This window comes from Netta rufina (assembly GCF_964035555.1).
Source record: "Netta rufina genome assembly, chromosome: 2".
Lineage (NCBI taxonomy): Eukaryota > Metazoa > Chordata > Aves > Anseriformes > Anatidae > Netta > Netta rufina.
The window spans coordinates 80,152,892-80,173,203 of NC_140124.1; the positions used below are offsets into that span (position 1 = coordinate 80,152,892).

General features: G+C 38.7%; 1 protein-coding gene across 1 annotated transcript in view; it reads left to right on the plus strand.

Moving 5' to 3' along the window:
• GMDS (GDP-mannose 4,6-dehydratase) overlaps positions 1–20,312 on the plus strand; it is a 403,988-nt gene that overhangs the window by 50,011 nt on the left and 333,665 nt on the right. The window contains exons 2-4 of the mRNA XM_084282724.1: positions 7,622–7,666; positions 11,315–11,402; positions 16,115–16,224. Of these exons, the coding sequence (XP_084138850.1) occupies positions 7,622–7,666; positions 11,315–11,402; positions 16,115–16,224 (243 nt within the window). The remainder of the gene's footprint in view (positions 1–7,621; positions 7,667–11,314; positions 11,403–16,114; positions 16,225–20,312) is intronic.

The window sequence follows — 20,312 nt, forward strand, 5'->3', positions numbered from 1 at the left end:
TGGGCTTCCACCATGCTGAATGGGAGAAGTAATGCCTGAGAGCGGATGATCAGCTCCAGCACAAGGGGTCTTATCCTAGGGTTTCAGATGTCCAGGAAACACTGGTTGCTCCTATGACTTGCAGACTGTATCACTGCTCTGCCAGACCACCCCGACTATGCTGCTGTATCAGTTTGGTGCTGCATGTATCAGTGCTGTCACTCAACCCAAGCAAATACTGCAAGACTGAGAGCTGTTGAAGCTCAGAAATACCAGCTGAGCATTCCTGGCTGCATTTTCAAACTTATAACCATGGAAACACTGAAGAAAAATGAAGTTGGCTTACTGCACATTGCTTCTCTATTGCAAATGTTACATGCTTTCCTACTGTTCTTCTTCATCTGTAAATAAATGAAGTTTCAGACTAAATTCCTGTGTTCATATTTAAAGCTGATGAGTACAGAAGATTGAATTCAGACCCTTTTTCTCCTATGTACATTCATTTACATCTCCCTCATTATGTTTGGTCTCATGCGATTCAGATAGCAAGTTTTATGTTTGTGTTGTTTGTCTGAAATAATATACCTTGCAATCCTTTATTTAAAAAAAAACAAAGTGTGGGGACAGTCAGAGGAGAAGAGGTCTTAGGATAAAGTTAAAGTAATATATGCTCAGGCAGTGAACATCGGTGTGAGAAAGCCTACTGGATTATCAGCAGGGGACTCTGGTGATGTGATGGTGAAAGCAGCTCTAACCCCAGCAGCTGTCGTAGGAGGAAAAAAGCTCCATCTGGGAACAAAGTGGGTTCTCATCTGGTATGACACATACTGAGCTATGCTCATGGGTTCAGGTGGCCTTGCCAGTTGCAGTAATAGCAAAGTTAACTGCTTTTGCTTTGATGTCTCCAGGTTGTTCATGGTAAAGATGCCATGTGAAGATTATGGCTAAGACTTCGTCTTTTCCTCCTTGTGTCAGTTCACAAAATTACTTACGTGCTGTGATCATAACAGATGCCGTGTTTCTTCCAAAACTCTTTCTGGACTTTATGGCGTTTTTTCATTACAGCAATGAATCCTGACTCTTTCAAAATGTGAGGCTAAGATCCTTCTTTTCAGAAGCTGCCCTGCAGTTTAGTTCTGAGTTCACTGATTTCTTTGCTCTGTGCAACCAGGTCTGCTTGTCTGGATTTCCACCAAGCAGTGTTTGGTCTTAGTTATTTTGCATTTGTTTGCAGATCAAGAGGTTTCAGCAGTAAGGTCTGGTGGATTAGTCTGGGTGCTAGAGGATGGGCATATCCAGAAAGCTCGTGGCTGCTGCTAGTGGGAATTGCTGCTACTGCTTTGGAAAGGTGAAGGACCATGAGGGTGGACAAAACCATCATCTTGTGGCTGTTAAGTGCTGCAGGTTTCCATTGCAAACACTACGTAGAAATTTTAATTTTCTCGTGGACTGTCATCCATATGATTTGTGTTGCTGTGTTTATAGAGCTGTTTGACACATTCTTACAATCCCTGTGGTTTCACTAGTGAGACAGAAAAATATAGCTAGGTTTTTCTCAAATTTAGAGTTCGTAATTGGTTTACTTTAGTATACTGCCCACATTCATATCAGAAGAAAGATGTAATGTATTATGGCTTATTACATGAATTTGGGAAAGGCTTGTTCTTTAAAATCTTTAAAGCTGCTTTACTGATACTTTTCCTTTTTACAAAAATAGTTCTTTGGACACATCTGAAAACTAGCAGTTATTTTTGGGTACCTCAATGTTTGAGTGTTTAGAGGGGCATGATTTAAAAAAAAAAAAAAAAAAAAAAAAAAAGCCTGTCAAGCATCTGACTGTCTTCATTGGGAAATTTGTGGTAAGCATATTTGGAAATAACACATTAGGTATCAGATTTTCTTACAATCATTAAAAAACAAACAAACAAACAAAAAAACATACGCATGTTAGTGTAATCAGTTTGGTGTAATTCATTTTATCCAAACTAAGTTTTGTGTTTTTTTTTTTTTTCTTTTTGTATGGCAGCTGCAGGCTGTTGGATATCGTAGAATCTGACTTAGACTGCTTTGATACTCAAAAATGTCTCACTTTTAATTAAACAATGTTTTTATTCTGTTTGTATTGGCTCTAGAAAGGCACAGTAAGTTTTTTAAGACAAGTGTCTATGCCCAGATTCGCAGTAAAATAGCTATAAATATTGATGATGTGGGTAACATTGTTCTGGATAAAGATAACTGCGAAGGGAGGAAGGAAGAAAAACTTTTTGCTGTTGTATGTAACAGCACTTGCAGTTCTTAATATAACTTAATAGTTTACCAGTGGAATAGCGTTGGAAGTCAGAAGGAGCTCAGACTCGGAAATAACATGGTGATTCACTTTTCCAAAGCAACTTCGCTTTTCTTTTAAATGACTCTTAATTGAAAAAGGACAGAGTAATGTAATTAGAATGCCTCTGATGTTGCTAATAGTTCTTCCTCATGCCTAGTTTTTTGTTGTACTGCATTTAATGCATTACAAAAACCTGCAATTGTGAGGAATGTTTAAAAAAAAAAATAAATACAATTTTTAACATTTATTACCTTTTGACTTTTTCTTTTTTGAGAACAAAAGGACACTTGTTTTCCTATTCTTACTTGGCCAGAATACGAATCTGAACAGCAAAATAGCTACTGCATTTGTAGGGTGGCAGCTTTAATAAATCAGTTAAAAACTTCAGAGTTCATAATTCTTCCTTTTTTCAGTATGGAGGATTTTTTTTAATGCATGCTTTAATGCTTTACCTCAAATGCTGCCTTGAAGACTTGAGACAAAGTCCAGCACTGTTCTGTTTATAGTAGCTACAAAAAATACTTATTTCCTCCATAAATCATTGAAAACGATTAGAAGTATGCATTTTTCAGCAAAAATAACATTACACTGTATTACTCTTTCAGATTTCTTTTTTTTTTTTGAAAGAAGGCCGTTATGTCATGCTATAAATAAATGAATAGTTTTTATTATGGATTGTTATTAAAATCATTTAGATGTTGCTTTAGAATGGTATACGTTCACTGCTCCAAAGAATCTGTCACCGCAGTCCAACTTAAGTCACTGAAGTAGCATTAGTCTATAGTTATATGAAAGTTTAAAATGTGATGAAGCAACTATTTATTGTGGAAGGCTACTAGTGCCACCAGTTCTATGTATCTTAATGGAAGTATATATTATTCCTTTAAATCAGGATAAAGGAACATTGAGATGGTGCAACGTTGGTGGAAAAAAATCCTTTAATTAAGAAATAAAAACCCATGTCCTGTGTCTGAATTTGTACCTCTTCTCTTCATGTTCCTTCCCCTGAACAGGCTAATTAAACCTATCAAAATTTGACTTTAGAGCACAATTCAAATTCTGGAATTCAAAAGGAGTTTAGGACTGTTATGAATGACTTTGATAATTGACACCATCTATATTTTGAACGGCCACGAACTCACCTTTGTAGCCTTATTCTTAAGGGTATGTCATTAGCCTTTTTCAACTGTGAACTTTGTAAGTATAACTATCATTGGCCTTTGTTGGAAAATTATGGCATTTTTTCCCAAAAGGAAGTCTGAAAACCTGGTAGAGGAGCTGCAGAAAGTACAGAGCGGGTCTATTAAGCATGTGACGTGGATAGATATTTCATCATACCCACTTTAATAATATGATAATTTTTAAAAAGATATAAACCTTCCTCAAACACTGCATCTGACTGAAGTTGTTGTGTTTTATGTTTTCAGGCTCTACTGCCAATATATTTGCAGATGGGCAGGCATTAGGAGCAAGGAAGACAGCGCAGTACTCAGACTCTCTCCCCTGTTATGTTACCCAATGATGTGATGCTTTTTCTATGGCTCTCTCTCTTCTGGGCTGGAGCCGGGTTTTGCAGGTTCTGGTTGATACCTACTCTGTTTTAGAAACAAGTAGAGATCTGGGCTGTTGGTGGACAGTTTCGTTAGGATCTTCAGCAAGATTTCTCAGTAATTTGTATGGCTTTGTTATAAAATTGCATGTTTGTGTGGGATGTCATCTTCACCACAGTACTGTGGAGATGTTTCCTCTAAGATGTTCATACCCCCACCCCAATCCTCTTCTTTGAGAGTCCTTTCTTCTTTGTGTAATGGTTATAGTACATCTGCATCACTTGCATTAGGTTTTTAATTCCTTATCCTCCTTCTGTAAAAACAACAAAAAACATCTGTGTTCTTTCCCACAGAATTCGAGGAATTGTAATGAGAACTCTATATCCTACTCCTGATCTCTCTTCACTTGTTTGTCTGGTGCTTTCTGCTTCTCTTTCTTTAGTGGAAAGGAGCTGTAGGGAAGGAGGATTCTTCTCTAAATTACAAACCTTCAGGTAGGATGTGTAGCTTAGTTCTTGATTCCAGGAACTCTGTGGGAGGTTATTGGAACTGGTTACATCAAAGGAAGATGTCTTGCATTTGGGATTGCTTTTTCAGCCTTATCTGAATGTGTCAGTATGTTTGAAATTAGTCCATGGGTACGAGTGTGACTTCCCTGTGAAGAACAGTACAAAATAGAGGAGACGTGGATAGTTAAACAGGCTATTTAATTCCCCTTACTTTCAGTTTTCTGTATAAATGATCCTATTCTTTGCTCATAGATCAAGTCAAATGTTACTTTTATTTTAGATGTTTGTGGTAAGGCTCTAACTCTTGTATATGTCTCAATTTCTTTGCTCTGTTGGAAGGGGTTTTCTTTGATAGCACGTCAAAGTTTATTGAAGTTCTTGACATTAACTACTGTATTAAATATAAAATATTGCATCCTAAGGTTGTCTCACTCTAGTTTATATGACTGTTTTCTTTTGTCTGGGAATTTTACAGACATGTTGTAAGACAGCTGCAGTTGGAAGCCTGCTGCTGTGTATTGGAAGCCAGCTAAGTATCATTCTTTGCATATGCTTTCAAGCTTCTTTGGCTGAAGGTGGCGAAGTGATTCTTCAAGTCTGATATGTCAGTGTGCTGATGAAGAACTGCTTTAACTGAGGCGGTTTATGTAACCAGTCTTGTCAAACTGTTTTGACTGTTCAAAATGGTCTGGAGCCAGGTCTCTCTACGATTCTACCTGAAGTAGTTTATAGCCTATTGTCTTTTATTAAAATGGATGTTTTTTTTCCACAAAAGGAAGTACTTCTGTCTTCTGAGGCTTTGTGACTCGAAGCAAAAGCTGCTACCTCTAACAAAAATTGAACTTTCTTGCTAATTACCACGTTCCCTTAATGCTCCTTTCCTGGTTTAGTGATCCTGGAACGCTGAAAGCTCTGTAGTATAAGTCAAAATACATAGCTTCAGTACTAGAATTTATATGCATAACGTAGGCTTAAACCACTTAACAGAGCTTGCTTAATAATTCATAGCTCCTTGATCCTGTTAGGAAAAGATTGAAGCTGCTGTCCTTACAAGCTGCAAACTTAGGCACTTTGCTGTTCTGATTACCATTCTTACTGACAGCTGCTATACTGAAAAGAAAAGGAAGGGAAATGTGAAAGTTGGGGGCTTTCTGTGATAATGTGTCATAGTGCAGGACAGCTCGAATCTGCATTGTGTGCGATTAGCAGACAGTAAATCAGCTGTGCCGTGCTACAGCCAGAAACCAGTAGCTTTCACACTTGCTGCCTGTTTCCCACTCATTGTGAAGCCCTGCCCTATCACTTGATAGACCTGGAAAGGAAGCACAGAGGAAGCAAATGCCACTGCTGGTTCAAAATGTTCCAGTGCGATTGGAAAGTCTGAGCAATGGCCTGGGTGAGAAGAACAAGACCTTATTGACAGGGTTCAATCCTAGTCGAGTCTGTTTCACGTCAACTTCCTAAGCAATCACAGCCTTTCTTTCTTCATCTCCTTTGCACTCCCTGGGTTTCCCACTTTCACCTCCTTTTTGTTTAGTTTGGTCGAATGCATAACCAAGGGGTCTTAGGGAGTTTTCCCCGATCCACCTCTGCTAAATCCTGGGGGATTTACTAAGAGAGACAACTACTTGAAAGGCTTTTGGGCCCAACCACATATTTCTCCAGAGTTTCCATTGCCCTTTCTTTGCTTCTCCCTTCAATGGGATCTTGTTCTGTGTGACGTCCAGGAGCACATACTGTTCCACTGATGCCATGGCACACATGGCTTGTTTTGCTCCAGATCAACCAGTGCCATGGTCTGTTCTGGTTACAGGCACTGGGAAGTTGCGAGTAGGAAGCTGTGAGCACATGCACATTGTACGTACATTGGGAGGAGTACGTGTAAGCTGAGACTTCTGTGGTTTTAGGCTCTTCTAGGCTGTGTAAGACTTCGAAGCATTTGCACCATCAAGGCTTTAATTTCAGCAATGCTGGAGTTTTAAACACACAGTAGTACCCTGCACCCTGCCATGGTGTGTAGATTTAAGCATCATTTTGCCATCAATGTACTACCCTCCATAGGCCATCCTGCTGCTTTAGGGCCTCCTGGTGCTTCTCAAATTTCTTTCTTCATTATGTTATTATCCTTAGGCAGTCTGAGATGAGAAAAGTTCATTTAATCTTAGGTGAGAGGTTGCTCTCTAGAAAGATGGTTTAAAAAAAAAAAGAAAAAAAAAAAGAGGACCAAAGAGCTGTGTGTTCAGTTTTGTACTTTGGTGTCTCTGGCCAGGATCATGTCAGGGCGGATGCACATAACAGAGCTTAAGCATGTGAGCAAAGGTGGTATTCCATGTTTTTATGGTGTTCCTGAGGCAAGGCAATTGACTCTGGAATGCTCTCACATTATTAGAGGAAACAATTAATTCAAGAAAGCAAAAGAAACAGACTATGGGCACGACTGATATTCACTGCATTGGTTAGCCCTCATTCCAGAGGGGTGAACTTTGCTGGATTTGTGATGGTACATATAAATTTGAGGATAATGTGACTTTCTGTATTTTGAAATCCTGGCAATAGTGATGCCAGGAAAATCACTTTCTTTCAGGAAAACACGTGCTTTGAAGCATTTGCTATTGGGGAGTTTTGTAATTTTTTTTGACAGGCATTCAAAAGGGAGAGGAGAGAGGGGGAACACCTCTCTACCCTCAATGATATACAAATTATGGTAGTGGCCTGTATTCAGTAATACAAATATGAAGTGTGCTAGGGATGTTTTTTGAAAAACTCAGTAGGTCAGGCAGAATGATTGCTCTTTAGACTGCTTATGGAAGGAGTGTGAGCACAGAGATGTGTATGACATGGTGCTACAGAAATCTATTGGTGCATTGTCAGTGCACTAAACTTTAGAATGTTTTTCCTTCCCTATCTCCAAAATAGTTCAAATTCAGTAACTGCTGCGGTTAGGATATTTTGGAAAGATGTCCCCAGACACTTTATAATGGAACTTGGGAAGAGATTCAAGAGACAGGAGTTCTCAACCAGCATTTGTAAGCAAGTTATTTTAAAATATACTGCTTATTAATCTAAAATTAACCAAAAAGCATCCCTAGCATTCTAGGTCAGTGCATAAATCTAGGGAAGTCAAAGTATATGTTTTCTATTCAGTCAACTCATTGCAAAATTTTTCTTCCCTTTTTTTGAGAGACTAACCAGTCCAAATCTCCCAGGCCCATTCACTGTGTTTCTAACACTTTCCTATATCTTTTTCTTCCCAGGATGGATCGTACTTGGCTGAGTTCCTGCTGGAAAAAGGCTACGAGGTGAGTGACTCGGTGACCAACTGCAGGCTGATGGAATCACTTGGATGCCGCTGCTCTAGCTTCCTTTGCTTCTGTCCTCTGTGTATGTTTTCCACTCAACCCTAGATAACAAATCAAAACTCCAGAGAGGAATGTGCAACACGGCCTGTAATCATGCCAGCTTATTGTACTATTTATCATCTAATGTCCACTGGTGGATTCCCTCTCCTCCTCAGGGTATAGCTGCTTTGCATGTTTCCCGCCAACTCAGATAAGCAGTAACCTGTGTGAGCCAAAACCGTAAGGAATTAGGGAATAATTTATGATGCAATGCACCACATAAAGGAATAAGGATCTCTTGTTCTTTTTGTCTCTCTCGACACTAATGGCCCTCTTATTTCAGCAGCTGTACTTTAATGAAAACCTTGCATTTTGCTTTTGTTATATTCTTGCTTAGCAAATGATTTTATTGACCTTTCCCTTAAAATAAAGGGAATCGGATTATTTCCTACCGTGTAACTTAACCTGCCAATCACACTTTTTTTTTTTTTTTTTTTTTTTCCTGTGGACCACCAGTGTAACAATCACATAATTATGGAATGATTCAGTGGGTTTGAACTGTTGTGGACATATGTCTGAGAATGCTAGCCAAATTAGTCATGAAAGATGCTTCCAGAGGTATGATAGTAGAAGAGAAAGGAAGAAAAGGGATGGTCAAATTAATCTCTTCACAATGAAGTATTTTCTGGGTCAGTAAAAGTTTAGTGCTCACTAATATTGGCTAATTATGTCTGTTGTAACATTGCTTTGTTGCTTAGTAAGAAGACTTCTCAGCAGGTCAGCACTTGGCGTGCTTTCGCACATGGTTACTCTTGCCTTGCTCATTACATTCTTTCTGCTGCTTTTGTTGATTGATCCAATTACTGTTTTTTTAGTGTTGTAAATAGATTATTTTTACTATTTCTCCATTCCACTTGGGGATGAGAAGTATCATTGTGGTAGCTTCTGCTGTCTTACAGATAAAAGCATGTGCTCTTTTCCTAGTCCATGATGAAATGAGAACTGCTAACTGCAACTAAAATGAAATATTAATTGACCCCATATGGAAATATGTGGATCTTTTTCATAGTAGCAAGATTACAGTAAGAGGGTAGAGGGTTTTTCCTTTTTGTTCCTCAAATCTCCATCTATTTGTTGAAATTCTTTATTGTGTTCCTAGCTGGAAACCTCAGTTCCTGAATAACTCAGTGCTGGGGTAAATGTGATAACTGATTGATTGCCTCCCTAACCAAGGTCATTTGTTTTACTGTTCATTTTTTTAATTGTGATCTATCTAAAAATCAAGCCCTATTGAGGGAAAATCCACCGGTCTTACATTCTTAACTAGATTAACCTGTTTGCACACATTTTGGCTTGTCACAAAGTTTGCATTTCACCTGTCCCATGCAGACAAAGGTACCTTTCATCATTTTTTACAGTAATATTGCTGTAATGGATTAAGCATTTGGCAGGCTTTCTTTCTCTTGTATGTGCATACCAGAAAAAGGAGTGGGAGGTTAAAAAAAAAAAAAAAAAAAAAAAAGCTGGGGTTGTTTTCTTGTAATTGCTGGATGCAAGAGGCTCCCTGGATTTGTTTGAAGCATTTTGAAGTCCTGGGGTGATTGCATTTAACACATCTCATTGGTCAAATGTTGGTATCGCAGTCATTCAGCTGACTCAAAGCTCTTGCAAGTGCAATCTTTCATCAAGTGTTGAGCTGGCAAGGTTTGACTTATTGGTCAATCATTTGTGTGAACTTGATTTTCAGCATGATTTAATTCAGAGAGAATTGAGAGATCAGAGGCCTCATCTGGATTTTAGGCTAAAATGTCTGATTTTGCTAGGACAGTTGAAGTATTTCGGTTAACTTCCTTCTGAATAACTTGATACTGTAAAATGGTGAAGTCTGTTTTGCTCAGCAAAACAAGATGTGCATTTCAGTAATCAAAGCATTGCCAGCATCTTTTGCAAAAGTGAAGTTGTTATGGAGGTGTCATGTTTGAAAACATTTCTCTATAAACCATATGTCCCTATAAATCGTCCACACATTCCATAAATTATCTTGATGGGGGTTTTAACTACAGAACTTAAAATGTACATTGATACATTCATTGTTTGGGAAACAATTTTTCATTTTTTTGTGGCCATGTGTCTTAAGTTCCCTGTTGATCTTCAAGAAATAGGTATTCTGCTTGGTTGCAGGATGTTTAGCGTTTGAATGCAGGAACAAGTTATATTATGAGCCTGTTGTGTATCTGGGCAATAGAAATTTAATGCAAGGAAATCGCATCATAGATTTGATGTGCTAGTTGTAAAGATGAATCTGTTCAGCTATAATTACAGACCTTGTCACTGAAATGTCATTCATAAAGCAGCAAGCTGGTCTCACTCTGAGGTTGTAAATACCTTTTATTTTTTTCAGTTAAATTTCAGACTTAAGATGGAATAAAGTGTGCTCTGTGTAAATAACTGTAGCTTGTGCCATGTGTAAAACAAAAACAAAACACAAAACCAAAACAGCGCACCAGCTCTTCCTGCTGGTGTATTCTTACCAGCAGGAAAGTAGTTAGCATGAAGTGAGCCTGAAGTGGTGGACCAACTTAACCAAGCTTTGAATGCCTCAAATTGTAAAAGGATCACCCTCTGAAATGAAGGATGGTGAGAAGTGGAGGACGGTAAGATGTTGAAGCTTGGTTTCACTTGTGCAAACACAATTCCTACAGCAGGTAACCTAAGCTAACGTGAATTTGGCAGCAAGCATGGGGCTATCTTACATAAGGAGGAACAGGATCTGTGTTAGAACAATTTCTCTAATGTATTAGGCACAAACGGGCTTTTCTTTTAACATTAGTCAGAAGTGCTGCTTTTTTACCAACTTATTTATCGTGGCTGGTTAAAGGAAATTCCCAACCTGTGTTGCAGTCTTAGACTTGCCTGTGTGTCTTGTAACCCATCTGAGAACACTGACTCATGAGGTGCAAAAAATAGGACTGACTGTTCTGTCTGTTCTTCCAAGACACCAGAGAGTGAATAACAGCTGTTTTCTAAAATATATTTGGGCCTTGCTGCTGCTGCACTTTCTTCCTTATTTTCTTCCCTCCTCTCCTCTCTGCCCACCTTTTTCCTTTTCCTAGTTACAACTCCTGCTTTTTCCATGCCTGTCACCTTTGGCTCCAGAAAGGCTTTTCTGTAAGCAGGTAGAAGTAGTTATCTTGGGATCCACACGTTGCTTCTCCAACTCTACTGATGTTGGCGAGTTCAGCTCACTAGGAGACACGGTGCTCCTGGGCAATTCAGTGGGTTTTCTGTACTGTTTGTGATGCTTGGGCTGCTAGTGGTGTCAACAAGGGAGAAGGTGAAACCGCTCAAGGGTACTAAAATAAATGACATCATCAGAACACATCTCAAAGTATTTTGTTAAGATTTGGACTGTAAAGGTCTGCCGTTAGGAATGGAGGCGAACTGATTACCTGATCAAAGGGCAAGGTACATCTGTCTGAAGGGAGAGATGATGGGTCTCCTGTTCTTAACATACCACAAAAATATAAACATAAAAGTTTTAAAGTTTAAATCATTTACCCCTCTTATGTTTACTACTTCCTTTTATATTTTTCCTTGTTTAACCCCCAGGTGCATGGAATCGTTCGTCGATCCAGTTCCTTTAATACAGGCCGGATTGAACATCTCTATAAGAATCCGCGGGCTCACACTGAAGGAAGTAAGACTGTGTTTTTATATTTAATGCTTTTTTAGTCTGCTTGTTTGATGAAGAAAGGTTCCCAGATGCAGGAAGGGAATCCCAGTTTCCTCTGACTGAATTGAATTAACGAGTAGTTATTTTTAAGCCATGCTTCATATAGGATTTGTTGTTTGAAAAAAAACAAAAAACAGCAAACAAACAACAAAAAAACACTTAATAGCTAAGCCTCCTGTTATGTTAGCTTCTATCTCAGGAAAGTAATTATTTTTCTATGATCAAAATGTGGCGAAGTATATACGTTTGTGTCAGTGTATTACCAAGAGGGGAAAACATGAAGGGCACAGGAAGACACTTTCTGTTATACAGAAATACTGATGTGGTTCTTGCATAAATTGTAGCAATTACAAAGTGGCTGGCCCTCCAAAGAGCTATAGAAGTTTGAAAACATCGAGATATTGGAACGCTAAAATGTTTGAGGCAGGTATCTTAAACATTTTACCTAAAAATCATTTATCAATATGTTACTGATGTAGCTAAATAGGCTTTTGCATCACTGACAGCATGAAATCTCATGTTTAAATAGGTGTTCGTTTAATTGCTAGTTTTCTTTTAGTTTTGTGGTCTCCCTTCATAGTTTCTGGGCCATATTTTGACAGATGGATTTTGACTTCACAATGGAGCTAGTCCCACTCACACAGTACAAAATATTGTACAGTAAGAGAGACAGTAAGAGAATAACATGATATGTTAGTGGGCTCTCCTCAGAACTATTTCTAGAACAACTTGTATCAATAAGATGCATTTATTTGGTTCTTCAGTTCACCCAGCAACCTCCTATTTATTACATGAACCTTCTTGGAGGGGTAAAATGTTATTGATGTTCTTCACCCCACTTCTGTTTCATCATGAGCTTCTTGGTATCTGATGGAAGTCTGAGGACAGCCTTATGTGACATAAATAAATAAAATGTGATCAGTTCTTCCTGATGACAGAAAGAATGAATGCTCAAACCTTCAAAATGTCACCATCCAAGGAAAGGAGTACCCATTTTTCCTGATGGAAAAGCATTACTCTTAGAAATTTGCTGAAAATAATTTACTGTGTACTTTGCTGATAATTTGGAGATCAGAAAGGATTACACTTTAGTGCACACTTGATTGTTTCAAGGTATTTTACTGTAAGGAGAGGTTAACTCTTTGTTTAATGAGGAGAAAAATTATTGCATGGTTCCGGTTCAGCAGACGTTTGGAGGACTGAGCTTTTGAATGAAAATGTAGTTCTTCATGCTATGCACATTTTGTAAAGTTGTGCATGCTGACATTGCCTTAAAGAAAGCCTTCCCATTTGAGGTGTTATTGCTAAATATCTCTGTGCCATAAGCAAATCTCATGTCTTTTGAAGTCTGCTTCCCACCGTGGTCCAACAGAACATAATTTAACAAATTACAACAAATAATGCAGCTTTTAGATTTGACTTGATTCTTTGCATGTCTCCTTAAAAAAAAAAAAAAATGTTTTGGACATGACTTCAGTGGAATTCACTGTGAATAGTTACTACTTACTGTACATTGCTGCTTAAAATATCTTCATGAAGAATACTGAACCCTGTGTTTCCAACAAGAGAAACATAAGAACTGTATCCCATGACTTAAATTTATGGCTTACAAGGTAAAATCAGGCTAAACAAGTAAATAAATGAATAAAAGAGCCTATATATTGTGAGGACCATCTTGTGAGTATGAAAAGTGATTTGAGAAGAAAATGCATATCACAAATAGTATGCATACAAACATTTAAGGAAAGGGATAGAAGAAGGGAACAAAGAAAGCAGACCTGAAGTGTTTCACCCCACTTATCTCATTTTCCTTTAACTGAAGAATGTAGCCATGTGAATTGAAAGAGGAGGAATTGCATTTGGAATCTCAGGAAAGGCTGCTCCATGGCAACTGGCTTGAAACAATGAGTTTCCAGGCAGTAGCAGAGGAAGCAAAGAAGCAATAGTAGTTGATGTGAACAAACTCTAAACTTGTTTGCCATGTGTTCTTCCCATGAAGAACTGATTACACATTGCAGGGGGTAGATGATCTTCATAGACAGTGATTCTCTTCATCCCAAAAAAGCAGGAAAAACACGAAGGAAAACAAGGTTCCCAGAAGCAAGCCCTGCAGCTACTGCTTGATGAGGAGGCTTTTAGAACGGACAACTTTGTTAACAACTTTATTAATGCCTACCACTGCTTACCCAAAGGTGTTGACGTTTAATCTGTATTTATAAGTCTTTGCACCCAGTAAACCCCATTTCTAGTAGGCCTTCCCACTTAGCATATTACTCTTGAAAGACCTCTTTTTCTCATGGGTCAGAAAATGAACGAGACCTACCCTTCAAAAAAGGCATTCAACCAAGAAACTTTGAGGATGGTGGTAGACCAAAATAGGCACACAGTAAGAGCTTTAAATATAAATTAACCATGGGAGAGCATCTCTGCTTAGCTCAACCCAGCTGGCAGCCCCCCTTCCCTTTGGGAAGCTCCAAGACTGCTCTCTGGCCTGGGGATGATGGCAGAAGTGGATGTCCTTAGCATATGAAGAGGGAGCTCTTCTGTGGCACCTCTTTTTTGCTCTGCTGCTGCTGAGCCTGGGGAGGAAGCCACTTTTTCAGATCTGGAGCCTCTTCTTGTAATGGCATCTTTCTCCAAAGCCTTCTCTCCAGAAGGCTGGTCCAGCACTCGGGGAGATTGCATTTAACTCCCAGATGAAATAAGTAGAGGAAAACAGGACTGCCCCTGTTGCTTAGGGGAAGCTTTCTTTTCTGGTGCATTTCAATTCTTCACTGCTCTCACCAGCCCATGGAGTTGTCTTGAAAAAAGTAGCAACTTCCATCGGAGAAACCACTTAAGTAATGCTTGCTAGTGGTCTCTATTCAGTGTTGCAAGAAAAAAAAAATACAGCAGTCCTTACAGTGATCTGAACACCAACAGTTTTGAGGATTACAGATTAACACCAATATCCAAATGTTTTTGTTTTACAACTGTTTGGGATTTTGTGGATGCTACAGTCCATGGGCAGAACTTGAATTTCATTTTGGAAGTAGAAGAGTTGAATTCCCTGCGAGGGGAAATATGGTGGGGTTCTTTCACGTAGAATTAGTGGCAGTAATGAAGGTAGTCCACATTGTGGTTAATGGTCTCTGTGTATACAGAGAGCTTCTTGCCATCCCTCAAATGTAGTCAGTTATTTTTTAAGAGAATGATAATGTGTCTTACTTGTTAGCCACAGTTTCAACTGGGTCTGAAGTCTTTTTCAGAACTATACTTTTTTCAAGCAATGCAGACGTACAAGCAGATTTCAGGAATATATTGTGGCCTGTTGGACTCTGACTTTATCAACTTGAGGAGCCTTAATCACCTGTTGAAACAGGAGGAATGTACAAAACCGAACACCTGAGAACTGTGACCTGTTACTTGCCTTCTTAAACTATTTGAAAGAAAAAGCACCAGCTTAAAAACGCAACTGGCATTTCTGAACAGTGTTTTAAAAATGGTAGTCTCTCATAACAAACCTGGTGTTTTAGTTTGGGGGTTGAAAGATGGTTACATCTATGGATGATACTGCCCCCAAAAAGGTGATCATCGTCAAGTGAGAAGATAGCTGAATTGTACTGAAATATGATGGCCTTATCTCCAAGATAAAAAGGAAATGTGAACATGAATTGAATACAGTCAAAAACATTATCAAATGAAAATAAATGTAAATTTGGCATCTAAGTGTAAAGGCTAATTCATCTATAGTTGCAACATTTTTCTTTTTTTGAATAAATATATGAGTAGCAGTGTGGTGATATAATTTGTTTGCTTGTTTTTAAAGAAGAAAGTAAGATCTATTTTTATCAGAGTGAATTTCACTTTTGGATGAGGTCTTGACAGGTTAGTATGAAACCAAGGCCAAGTTAATAAGCCATTGCAACGCCCTGTATTAATTTTTACAGGGGGTATACTCATGTTCTTATGCACTTTTTCACACACAAATTAGAAACTCAATCAGGAAAGATCTAAACAATGGCTGTCTGACTAACCACATTTGAGACTTGTGTGTAATGCTATGAAGAATGTTTTATTGATAGTTACAGTTTTTTGTGAAATAACTTTCTACTGTGTATCGAGATCTGTAAAATACAAAATCAGTTGTCGTGCACTGAATTGTACATTAATGTCACTGTAATTGTACATTAATGTTACCTAAATGTTCACCTTACAGGAAGCCTAGGCATTTTTGTACCTTTTTTTTGTAGCTGTGTTTTGAAATTATTTTCAGTGAAGGGGCTTAAACATGGATATCATTTTGGAAAGGAGGAGAGAGCTGTCGTGTATGCTTAAGTTCATAAAAATGTCTGCAAAAGAAAGATTGGAAGCCCCAAACTGAAATTCAGTATGACATTGATCAAATTTATTTAACTTGGGTTAATGAAGTGTAAGCTATTGAAGAGATGATGTAAATGTTGCTAGGTAAATCATATTATTCAAAAGATAATCTAAAATGATATTTATTACTCCTGCAGGGATATCAATACTGTGCCTAAAGAAGAAGAAAAGCAAAGTTTTACTTATCCAATGCTCTCTTAACTTTTACCGATAAGTGTTTATTTGGACTTTAAACTTGGAATAGGGTCTGGACCAAGAATTCTGTATTGTTTTGGCATTAAAGTGTATTAATGGTGTGTTCTTAAACTCTGAAGACATGAAACTGCACTATGGTGACCTCACGGACAGCACCTGCCTGGTGAAGATCATTAATGAAGTCAAACCCACTGAGATATACAACCTGGGAGCTCAGAGCCATGTTAAGGTAAATAATGTCTAGCACTGAAAATCAAGAATGTTCATTACTGCCACTGGTGGTATACTGCTTTGATTGTTTTGGCCTGCAGCATTTGTAACAATTTTAACAACACTTTTACATTTTAAATATTGCCTTAAATCAAGATAGTTGTGTTTTATGTGGTGCTGAATTATTGCGTGAGTTTTGGTACAGAATATATAATAAAATATCAGAATTGGTGGGGTTAAATTACCACTATCAACAAAATCTCTACGTTTAGAAGTCTGATTTTTCTACTATTTGAAACAACTTCTGCTGCACAGCATGCCACAGATCAACCCTAGTGGAAAAGTTGTACAATATATAGCTAGGTCAGACTATGGTTAGAACCACATTGTTCTATTTGCATTAAAATTGATGCATATATCTGTCACTTGCAAAAATGCTTCACGTATACCAATTATCAAGCACATGGCATTTTTTGAAAGACTGATCTATAAAAAGAGAAAACAGCTTTGCTACCACTTATGGCATTATTACTACTTCTGGTTGGAAAGTCAAGTTATGTAAACTGAAACAAAAAGTACGTGACCAGGGCAAATACTGCTGTATCACAATTTAGTATAAACAGTAGAGCAAAAAACTTCCATTTACATTTTGCATGTGTTAGGCTATATTACTTTGTTTTCAACTCATTTCACTAATGGGTAAACTTGCAAAACCTCATTCAGACTCCATGTTGTGATTACAAACTAAAACTGATGGCCAAGTAGCAAATTGTTATGCTTACATCCTTCCTAAATGTGTGCAATAAGAAAGCATCCTGGTTTCAGCTGGGATAGAATTAATTTTCTTCCTAGTAGCTGGTATGGTGCTGTGTTTTGGATTTGGGATGAGAATAATACTGATAACAACCAATGTTTTAGTTGTTTCTGAGTAGTACTTACACTGAGTAAAGTACTTTCCAGCTTCTCACGCTGCCCTGCCAGGAGGAGGCTGGAGCTACATAAGAAGCTGTGGGAGAAGGGAACCAGTTCAGCTGACTTAAACTGGCCAAGGGGATGTCCTGCACTGTGTGGTGTCATGATGAGCAATAAAACTGGGGGGAGTTGGATGGGAAGGGGGCTGCTGCTGCTTCAGGATTGGCTGGGCATTGGTCAACAGGTGATGGGCAAGTGCATTGTGCATCTCTTGCTTTGTGTATTCTATTATTATTATTAATTTCCCATCCTTTTCTGTCCTATTAAACTGTCTTTATCTCAACTGACAAGTTTTACCTTTTTGCAGATTCTCTCACCCATCCCACCTGGGGGAAGTGAGTGTATGGCTGTGTGGTGCTTAGCTGCCTGTTGGGTTAAACCACAACAGAATGTATTCTTAAGCAGTAAAATTCCCTAGCCTCTCTTGAGGGGAAAACTGAAGGAGCATTTAGCTTTATGAAAATGAGTTTGGCTTCGGTTTTGTAAGTCAGCCTTCCTACAAAAAGCAATGTGTTGCTCTTATCAATCTGCAAGCCTGGAAACCCATGAGGAAATCATGCTGAAAGACTCCAGTTATTGACAAGGCACACGGCAGAATATAGAGATGAAATGGGAATAATCTTGCTTTCAAATTGCTTGCATGATTGAATTATCCAGTTTGCTCTGTGCTACACATGGGTCTGGTTAGGTTTATTAGCTTGGGTACAGCATTGTAGGAACAAGGCTACATGACTCCAAGGGCAGCTCTGGTCCAGAAGACAGTTTATCTGCTGCTTTGCAGAATGAAACCTGAACCAGCAAACCTTGCAAGTTATTTGCAGCCTATGGTTGGGTGTTCCAGCACTTTGCTTCTTAAACCAGCGCGTTGGTTAACAATCTCTGTGGAATTGGCTTTTGCCCCTAGGGGTTGTTAACATGGTTCTGATGTTCTAGACCCAAACTGTATCCATATGCTTGCTGCATCTGCCAGCAGCTCAAATCACAGCACTGGGAGGTAGCAAAGGGGTGGTGGTGGTTATGCAGCAGTAGGTTCTTGCATAACACTGCCATGGGCTCTGGGAAAGTTGATTCCTCAAGTATTTCACTGGATGAACTTTCTGAGCCCGTGTGGATCTGGCGCTGAGTCTTGGTTTTTAGAGATCCAAAGTGCCTTGGAGCACAGTGAAGGGACATCAAAACAGCTTTTTCAGAAGCTAGCTTGAATGCAGCAGACCAATATTTAAACAATGTTAAGAAGCCCTGCTGCACATAGGTGAAGTCTAGGCAGGGGCTTCTTTAGGGGGTGCTTATCGTGCTTCCTAACATCTCCAGTAATGCTTCTGCTTTTGTAGTTAGGGGAAGAACCTAGGTACCCCAAGCCTGACAGAGCTGACTGGGGGACTGCACTATGGTACTGATAGTACCTAAAAGCTGTCCAACAGTCTTCACAGTTTTAAAACAATTCCCAGTGTTAGAAGAGGAGAGGGGTGAGAACTTGAAAACCTGTTAGAAGTGAATGTCTTCACTCCAAACCGAACATTTCTTGCCCTTAAACTTTGCTTATGTAAATTTACCCATTCTACCTGCATGCATGGTGTTTGGGGAAGGAAGAAAAAGTCTTCTAATCATAGTTTGTTTCACATTCAGGTCACTTTCAACCAGTGACGTCTTCAGTATTTTTTTGGTTGTGTTTATGTTGGCTTGTGTTTATGTAGAATAAAGTTTTTTTTTTTCTAGTGCTCTCACTTCCAGTTAGCTTTATGTGAGCCCATGCTGAAATGAAGGAAAACAAAATAATAGGAAGTTGGTCTGGTTTCCTGTAGGAAACCAATGAAGATGAAATTGGTTCTTGGAATGAACCCACGGTAGTCTGGGAAATACTGTCAGAGAAGACGTTTTTCTGAATCATAAATAGTGAGGATTATGACTCATAAAGTAGGTCACTGAGAGGCTGATCTGATCTTGTGCATGGGAGAAAGTGAGAGAAGGCTGAAACTTACTCATGATTAAAAACACTAAACTTAACAGAATGATATCATCAGTAGGAACAAATTATCCAGTGTGCATTCCTGTCTGTTTTGATGAGGAATGGGGATTAGCTATCCGTACTGTAACTTCCGCACTGGGTGTTCAGAAAACAGTAGCACATTCACTTCGTAGCTACTAAATAGGCAACTTAGCCTCATGTTCTCCATCCAGTCTTTGTATGTCTTGCTGCTCTCGCTTTTGGTGCTTTGGGAATCCACTGTGCTAATCATGATTTGCTTTCATTGAAGTTTTGTTGGAATAATTGTTTACAGTGTATTGACTCTAAATAATAACAGATTGCCGTGCACAGGTAGCATGCAGATGGCTGAATCTAAATAGTTACCAAAACTCTGCTTGTATCCATCTGTTAAATGCCTTCAAGTTCAATTATCCAAATGCTAGGTTGGCTAAAAAGTCCTTTCTTCATAGTGCTTCAGTAGATGCACACAGATGTAAACTTGAAACTGTTTTTCTCTAAAGGACAAGGATTCTGCCACTGTTGACTATGCTGTAAGATTTGTGCTTTGAGTTGTGTTGTACTGGTGGACTTTTGCTTTCAGCTCTTTAAACTGCACTGAGCAGTTACATATAGGACTGAAGAAACGACTCCAGTTTTGGTGCTGTTGTTATCCCAGTAGCTATGTATTAAATAGTCTAGTCCCATGGGTCTGTAGTGCAGATAGCCACAACTGTTCCATTTACTTTTTTAAACTGCTTTGAGTTAGCAACCTGGATTTTGCCTACTTACTGTTGGGGTTTGTTGGTAGAAATTTCATAGCAAATGTGTTTTATGAGATGAAAACAAGTTGGCTTTTCTGTGGTAGGTGTTCCTTGCACATGCAACATTGAAGGGCAGTATCTTACTTGCACCTAACTATGTTTAAAAAGTCAGTTAATGCTCTGTTCTTTACCTGGCAAGATGTGTACAAGTTTATTTTCTTCATCTTTAGTCTACATTCTGCTCAGTTTTAATTAGTTTTAATTCATTGTAAACATATGGGTGCTAGGAGATGTGCAGGAATTAATTTTCAGCTCACAGTAGTGGGGTTGGATGGAATGGGAGTGGTGGCGTTGGGATGGACTGTTCCTGAGCATGGAAGAGGAGATCTTAGAAAATCACTGAGCTCC